General features: G+C 38.9%; 1 protein-coding gene across 1 annotated transcript; it reads left to right on the top strand.

Moving 5' to 3' along the window:
- Window positions 1-209: 209 nt before the first annotated feature.
- LOC115810821 (transmembrane protein 121) lies at window positions 210-1,160 on the top strand. The gene has a single exon (XM_030772843.1). The coding sequence runs from the start codon at window positions 210-212 to the stop codon at window positions 1,158-1,160; it is 951 nt and encodes a 316-aa protein (XP_030628703.1).
- The last annotated feature ends 7,746 nt before the right edge of the window (window positions 1,161-8,906 follow it).

Raw genomic sequence — 8,906 nt, 5'->3', positions numbered from 1 at the left:
GCATAGATGGAAGGGTTTTGTGATCCAGGATTAATAAAGGTGATCTGTCTATGCCTAGTTAGTGCAATCTGGATGTCAGCCTTGGGAGCAGCGGAGGGGGAGACGGCAGTCTGAGCTCCCCCAATCCCACGAGTACTCGCAGACAAACCTCTGCAAATCGACCAATCGGTGGTCCATCGACAAGGCACCGTCACCCAGCCCGTGGCAGGATGGTACCGCCCCCTCCAACCAACAAGCCCCATGTGTGCTTGTCTACCATCCTCATTATGAGCAGTATGGCTTTTACAGATGCGTACTTGGTGGAGCAGAACCACGGCCCGCGCAAGATCGGCATCTGCATCATGGTTACCGTGGGTGATATCTGCTTTCTCATCATTCTGCGATACGTAGCGGTGTGGGTGGGTGCCGAGGTACGAACGGCAAAGCGCGGCTACGCCATGATCCTCTGGTTTCTCTACATCTTTGTGTTGGAGATCAAGGTTTACTTCATATATCAGAACTACAAGGCAGACAGGAAAAGTCTGGATGCATTAGCGCGTAAGGCGCTAACATTATTGCTATCCATATGCATTCCTGTACTGTTTGTTATCCTGGTGGCTATCGACCACATGGAGTACGTACGAGCCTTCAAGAAGAGGGAGGAGATCCGAAACCGTCTCTTCTGGGTGGTGGTGGACCTTCTAGATGTTCTGGACATACAGGCTAATCTTTGGGAGCCACAGAAGAAAGGGCTCCCTCTATGGGCAGAAGGTTTAATGTTCTTCTACTGTTACATCCTGCTTCTGGTGTTGCCGTGTGTGTCACTGAGCGAAATCAGCATGCAAGGGATCAATATCGTTCCTCACAAGATGATGTTGTACCCCATACTCAGCCTGGTCACCATCAATATTGTCACGCTTTTCATCCGTGGGGGAAACATGCTCCTCTACAAAGATGGCAGGGTATCTGGGATACTCATGGGTAAAAATGTGTTGGCCATTATTCTTAAGACTTGCAGCTTTGTGCAGTATAGAAGACAGTTGCAAAACGCTCCCCCTGCGTTTGGGATTGAGCTCCAGAAAAACTCAGTGCCCCCGAGTCGGCCGGTCACCACGTCACCGCAGGTGGTTATGCAGGACCAGACGCCTCTGCCTGAGGTTACCACATGTGAGCACACATGACACATAGATCTCTGTTAATGGATTTATATGGACATTCGAACGTGCACAGTATAGTTAACAATCAAGATCTCAGTGGTTACACAATGATGAGCTAATTAATGTTAATTTGACAACAGCCATGGTGTTTATGAACTGTTGTGACATGAGATCCGACAGCTGGGGTCTTGACTGAATGTGTTAACATATTCCATGTGAACACAGATAGATGTTGATATTGTATAAGAGTAGATAAGAGTCTATGGCCAGTATGTTAAAAAAAAAAAAAAAAAAAAAAATTACTTGCACCAAGACAGCATTTTCATGATGTTCATTGATTTGATTGTGTATTTTTTTTTTTCTAATCAAATTATGGAAAGAAGAAATACAGATTTATAAATCTATTTTTATGAGTAAGTGGTGAATAATGAGTTTAATGAAAAATGATTCTGTTCTGTTGTGGAATTGTGTATTTCTTTTCACCTTTAGAGTCTCTGTTGTGCTTTATTTGAGACTCTTGATTATCCTTCCTACAATCAGTAGAGGTATTTAAAAAAAACTGATGATGAGAATCTAGAAAGAAAAAAATTATGGGATTTTTAGCAAGAGGAAAGTGTGTTTTTTATGTGATCCTTTGATAAAGTATTGTGTATACATGACATTTCTTGTGGTCCTGTGTTTGTCTGACAGTGAGTTGCCTTGCAGGGAAGGGGAGGGGGTCACATACTTTAATTCACTGATTAGTGGGAGATTGACTATGTTTCATGTTCTAATTAGAATTCAGTGGAGGGCTTTCAATTAAAGAGTATTACAAAGGGAAAATAGCCAATGCTTTCCTTCAGCATTTCCTAATCTCCAATTAGAAGCTATCTAATTGCTAATGTAGGCCCTCCTGTAGCACCATTCATCTCAAATCGTGTTCCCTTAACACCCTGTTCAGTTCAGTTAGTTTTGAGAGCAATGAGCAGACAAACTAAATAACTATTGCACTTAGAGATAACATGAAATTGAAGTTGTATTTAACGGTAGCCAAAAATGACCACAGATGGCACACACCATCAACAGGAAATACAGTCCAAGGGTCCATGGGACAAGAGTTCTTTCTCTCAGCACAGCAGCCTTTTATACTTTTAAATAAAAACATGAAGAAAGTGACCAGGGGGGGTTTCCAGAGAGCGGGTTTAGTAAAAACTCAGAGTTAGTCAGCTCAGAGTAAGTAGTAAACCTCCTAATAGAAGAGCTCTATGGCTTCATTCTTGTAGCATCACAAAGCCATAAGGCTCTTCTATTAGCAGATTTACTACTTACTCTGAGTTAACTAACTCTGAGTTTTCACTGAACCCGCTTTCTGGAACACCCCTCAGTGCTCATTGACAGAGTCTCAGCCGACTGACGACATAGACCTCTGAACTTAATTTCACTTCAAATTCAGTGGAGATAACCTTTCCATTTCCTTGCTCAAACTATACAATGAACATTAAAGAGCAACTTGCCATAACTTTCAGTAATTTGTGTTCGTGAGAAAAAAAGAGGAGCAGGACAACAATACTGAACAAAAGTAAAAAATATTCAAAGACGAACAATGAACTAAGTTTGTTATTTAAGTGTTGTCACAGATCTGGGTTGTATTTGCTTCAGAATTCTAGAAGATTGAGTCCCATTTGACATCTGACTATCTGGCACTGACAAATCTGTTAAATTAATTTTGTTTGGGGATTTGTTTGATTTGAGTTAAATCATGCTATTCAAACTTGAAGGCAAATTCTACATCCAGTTGGATGTGGCCAATTCAATTCAGTATTAGTCTTGTAAATTGTGTGGGACTCAGTTTTAAAATTCTGAACATATCACAAGTCTGGCACAGGCACTTGTGATTTCTGGCATTATTCTCTCATTACTGTTTTATGGTCACATAAGTGTTGTGCGCTCAGGTCATAGTTATGGATCTTGGATCTTCACAGCCAGATCAGTCTGAAACATCTGTATACTATGAAGCTGAAATATCTTTTAGCTGACCAGACATAGATCATGTTGATTCCAAGGCTACAATCAACGTGATCCATATCTAGTCGGCTAAAAGGTAAATCTTTTTTCATCAGGTTTACTTTTGTAATGAATGAAAAAAGTATACAAGCACACAACAAACTGTTATGTGACACTGTAAGGCTATACTGTGTATCAGTTTTTATTTCCGTTCACTAATTACCGTTTTTTGCTGTAGAGAATTCCATAAAAATAGTATCAGACCCACAAATATTTCTAAGCTTTATCAATGCTCTCCAACCAAAAATGAGTTAGTCATGAGATGACTATGTACACATCACTAAACTCCTTTCAGTTAGCTTTTAGAAAAGTAAGAAAAGTTGTAAAGTACCATCACTGGAAGTAAGTGTAGAGGCTGGATTGGGTGCTTACAAATGCATTTCAAAAGCATTATTGTAAAATCAGCCTTTCCATGATGTGGCATTGGTTGTCGTTTGTCATCTGAATCAACCATCACGCTGTGCAAATATTCTCAGAGCTATAACTAGAATGTGTATTTTAATTCACAGAACATTGTCCACCTGTCAGATACTGGACAGGAACATGTTGATGGTTAAAAACATCATGGAGATATGCTCACAGCTTTTGAACTGGAAAGACAGCAGAGTCTGATCCTACCCAGAATGTGAAAATTGTAGATATTTTCCTACAGGTATTAAATGAGTAGTCCTGTTGGAATAGACAACATGGACAAATGTGTCAGCAAAGGAGTAATACACCATTGCTCCTTCACATTAATCCCTTTAGGATGTGGAATTATTTAAAAAAAAAAACAAAAAAAAACAGGGACTGAGTTTGCATACGGTTAACTGAGCGCTTTCCATTAGATACACAGAGGTCTCAATGGGGAATTTCAGTTAAGCTACATTGATCACTGTTAATTGGAAAACTGCCACATCTGTGATACACACACATTGCTGAATTTCAGATTTTGTTTTCCTCAATGATCCAATTGCATTTTAATGATTTGTCTGGAAAATATTCATTGTCTTACACGAAGACATATCGAACATTGTCAGTAGAAGTGCCACACAATATTAAACGCTTTTATGTGACTGCTAATGTGTAAGATAGACTTTTAAATCACATTGAATATAAATTCACTATCATTATGTTTTTCAGTATCCTTATTTGCTTTCATTCTTTCACTTCTCCTCAGATCATACATTAAATGGCAATTGAACCAGGGTTTCTATTTATGTAATAAAATTAAAATAGACTAAATCACACACACACACACACACACACACACACACACACACACACACACACACGCGCACACACATTCAAAGACATGCATTCATGTTTAGAGTGCTAACTGCAGGAGAGTAAACTGCATTAGTCAGCAAACTGTCTAACTGGCCAACTTTGTCCTACTGTGTCTTTTGGGGCCTGCTCTATTATTAAAGTCTATTTGATGGAGATCAATGGAGCAATCAAGACCTGAATGACCCCCCACCCCTCCACCCCCACCCCCTGAAATGCACCACTCCCGCATTTCCCATTAATTATTTCATTCACATAGCGGTCTGTAGGGTGCCAACACCCTCAGCATATTAGACAATCTCATGAAGCCTATTCTCGAAGGGCCAGATTCCCAAATACAGCTGTGATATTTACCAGAATTCAAAGCACCTGACAGCATTTCCCAGCATTCTTGAGTCAGACTCCGCATTCTGTTCGCGCTTCATGTTTTTCAAAATTATGGCCGATGAATCAGAGGTATTAATTATACCAGATTACTGCTTGCTATAAATTCACACTGACTGAGGTTTCTGTCTTCCATGATAGCACAAGCCTTTCTCAAAGTGCAGACAACATAAAGCTGTTGTCATCGTCAGATTTTCTATTTTATCCTTATCTATTAAGTATACATGGTGGAACTTCTTCACCATTTGTAAACAATGTATGTAACTACACCTTTAAGGATAACAATTCAAATAAACAGAAAATGACACAGACATAGACAGACAGACAGACAGATAGATAGATAGACAGATAGATAGATAGATAGATAGATAGATAGATAGATAGATAGATAGATAGATAGATAGATAGATATGCTTATGTATTAAGTCCGAAACGACTTTCATGGATTTATTCCTTAACATTTGTGGCTTACAAAGTAAAGGCACCAAAGCAAATTTTCTGTGACTATCAAAATTAGATGTATGGTTCTCTTCAATTTCCAGAACATCCTCTTTTTATAAAACAAAATCTGGTAAGGGCATATTTTTAAAGGATACAGCGTGTTGCTCCTCACTCATGTCTCCAGGATATCACTAAAGGTCTTCACAAACTCCATACCAATTTTCTTTATAAACGAGAAATGTTCTGCCACCATATTAAGCTAATACTTTCCTGTGAGGATCTCTTTCTTTAGCAAAAACAAAACACGACAGGATACACGAGTGTTGGAGCAGCACTCCAGTATGTTAAGGGACTTTGATTAATGTTGCATTACTTCCATTCTCGCAGCCTTTAGGGGAGAAGAACGAGAACTTCTAGAGATACATCCTACAAAGAGCCCTAAAGAGAAACACAGAATATGCTTATTTTCACTTTCTATGTTTCAGGTCTCCGAAGTTCACTTTAAATAATTCATGGATTAAGTGGGAAATGGGAGGTCTCCTCTGTTTAGTTCAGCCATCTGTGGTGTGAAATACTGGAGTGATACTTAATCGTGTAATCATGGAGAATCTGCTAAATGTCAATTAAGTCAAAGTATATTAACACTCCTGAGATTATGTTCAAACCTGTGTGGAAAAACAAAATGAAATCTGTAATTCAGACAAATGTGACAATTTTAAATGTGCAAAATTTCTTTCTATCCTTTTCTTTCTTCTTAACCTTAGAAAAGTCAATGTGCTCTCCTTGAAGTTATGTAAATTTTGAAAGAAGTGACTGAAGTAGCAAGGGCAGAAATCTTATTACCATATAAAAATAAAGTAATACTCGGAATGAAGTTGTCCACCGTGTGAATTTCAAATATCCTCAAATTGTAAAGAGAGAAAGCTAGGTTTGTGAAAGAAAATCAGATTTTAACATCATTTCTATCACATAAATGGACTTCCGTTATGGGACATTGAGCAGTGCAAAGGTGTAAACACTGGTGATCTAAAGCCCAATTAGTTGTTCTCAGTGGTATTATTAAAAAATATGAATAGACTTAAAATGTGTCTCCTTCTTAAACCACCTCTTTCTGGTTCTTGAAGTCTAAATTACAGAGCCTCAAGAAATTAGAAGAAGATTAGAAAATCTTTGATCATTCTTCAGGGCTAAAGAAATTGGAAAGGACCTAGTTATCGCAAGCGAACTGGATAAGCTGAGCGGACATAGTGAATTTGAAGTAGAAAGACTGTGAGTCTTAAGTCAATGGAAACCCCGAGCTTCAGTCTGCCCACTGAGGCTCCGCTAATTGTTTGAGGCAATTGATTTTCTCCAACCAGGTCAATCTCTCTCATCTGTGTCTGCCCCCGTCTCAAAGCCACAGATTCACAAATGTGAAAGATGTACACAAATCAAGAGTATATATTGTCGGTCACTAGGTTTTGTTTTCATTTGCTTTAATGAAATTCAACAAGCTTTATCTTTATGTTACATCTGAATCATCAACATTAAACACACAAGTACAAAGCTAAAAGAGTGTATATCACTTAGTGCAACAATGTCTCTGCATAGCAATACAGTATAGTTTATCCTGTCTCCTGCGTTCTGTCTAATGGCCATAGGAACAGACAGGAGAAGATTCTTGAAAAAGATGTTGTTTTGCAGTATAGTCTGTACTGTTTCCCAGTTCACTTATGCCATTACCCATTCCTTATTTCAAATATACCGTCCCTCTGTCAACAAACTCTGCCCTGAGGCCAAGCAGTAAAAATATCTGCACCTTAATTTTTGTCACTCAGTACCACATGGGACAGTGCCAAAAACCCAAAGCTATAAATGGACCTGATTCTTGACCAGTGTTCTTTGTCTTAGAGCAAAGCTAATGTAAAGAGATTACACCTGATAGTTTTGTTTGACCTTCCTTCTCTTATTCCAAGTTTGTTGCCATAGTGACAATACAGACTTATTCAAGCAGGGACTCTGACGGAGCTTCATGAAGTATAGGCAGGTACTTTTCTTCCATGTGCCCAGGAAGAATAATGAAAATGTCTTTCACTTAATGAGGCCCTCATTCACACATCTGAATACACAATATGAAGCAAACATCAAAAACACACACTCAATGTACTCCAACCAACATTAACATACACTAAGACCGCCAGAAAGAACATCTGCATGCATGATTTATATAAAAGGACACCTGTATGCAAAACAAACACTTTTATTTCTTTCACATGTAGGTCCTGAACTAGGAAAACATTACACGCTAAATCTGCCAGATGCGTGAGAATGGTCCATAGATTGTATAAAGACACAAAAACAACTGTTTTGGTGCAACTCCAATCCAATTGCTAAAATGTAGAACGGTTTAAGAGAACGATTAGCAATGCAGTTTTCCGCCAAAACACTCAGCATGGGTCTAGGGAAACAATATCTGCATTCAAGACATTTCTGTCAGTCAGAAAATTATCTGTTTTTGCCACAGTCACACAAGCATCACGAAAATGTAAAACTCGATTAGTTACTGTTGTCTATTCTTTTATCTTTCCTCTAATCACTCCTTCCATTTTTCTTTTTTGAGGAGGACAAGAGTCAAGAATCAATCTTCAGCTCCTCTTGGGAACTGTCATTTATTGGCACTATGTCCCGTAGTGATAATTCAGTTTATTGAATAGTTCTTCATATCCAGCTGTGCAAAAAGCAAGTCTGGCATCGCCTGTAAAGAACAAAGCAGTAGTGAGGGGCAGAAGTACACATTAGCAGAGCGCCTTACTCTGTGACACCCTACAAAGTGGTTCCCTAATGAGAGAATGGAAGGAACCACTGAACTGCAGACGTTGTCATGTATTGGACAAGGAAAAGTTTGACATCGATAACACTCTCTGGAATCTATGGTTTCGAGAGAGAGCGAGAGAGAGAGAGAGAGAGAGAGAGAGAGCGAGCACAGTGGTATAAGTCCAGCGAGGCTTTAACTCTAAATGAAAATTGTCCACCAGGGGCCTGAGCTTCAGATCAAGGCCAATGATCTATAGGCTCTGGGCCTAAGGGCTGGGGAAGGACTCAAATGAGGACGAGCCACAGGCTCATGAAACATAGATGAGCATATAGTTAGTGACATCCCAGGGGCCAGAGTTAAGTCAAACAGAAGGTGAGCATGTTTCTTTTCTATGTGGTGACTTGTTTGAATGTTTAATACCAGGGGCTGCTGTTTACATTGATGTCCCCTGGGTTGTGAGCTCAGCTGATAGGTCATTTAAGAATCCATTACACTGTAGACTCAAGCAGAACATCTCATGGTTATTGTCAGGGTGGGAAGATTATAACCGATAAGCTAAAGCAAAATTTGAATATTGGCACAACTTGTGAATTTTTCTGCATCTTAAATTATAAATATTGTCTTAATTTTGAAATGTTGCAACCCAAGATACTACCGACTCCAGATGAGATTGTGATACACAAACATATCACAAATTTGTTACATCAAAATAACGTACAATAATTTTCCATTTCTGTGGTTCATGTTAGAACATTTTTTACAGTCTGTATGACAGATTTTCAGAGAATAATCTACCTTGTTGTAAATAGCAGCTGTGTCTTATTCTGATCCACCGTGTCCTC

The sequence above is a fragment of the Chanos chanos genome, chromosome 4, assembly GCF_902362185.1.
Source record: "Chanos chanos chromosome 4, fChaCha1.1, whole genome shotgun sequence".
NCBI classification, from domain to species: Eukaryota; Metazoa; Chordata; class Actinopteri; order Gonorynchiformes; family Chanidae; genus Chanos; species Chanos chanos.
This window is presented reverse-complemented; position numbering and strand designations above follow the sequence as displayed.

What these genes read in the sequence shown, in the direction of transcription:
- LOC115810821 (XM_030772843.1), top strand. Translation starts at nt 210, where the DNA reads ATGGTACCGCCCCCTCCAACCAACAAGCCCCATGTGTGCTTGTCTACC.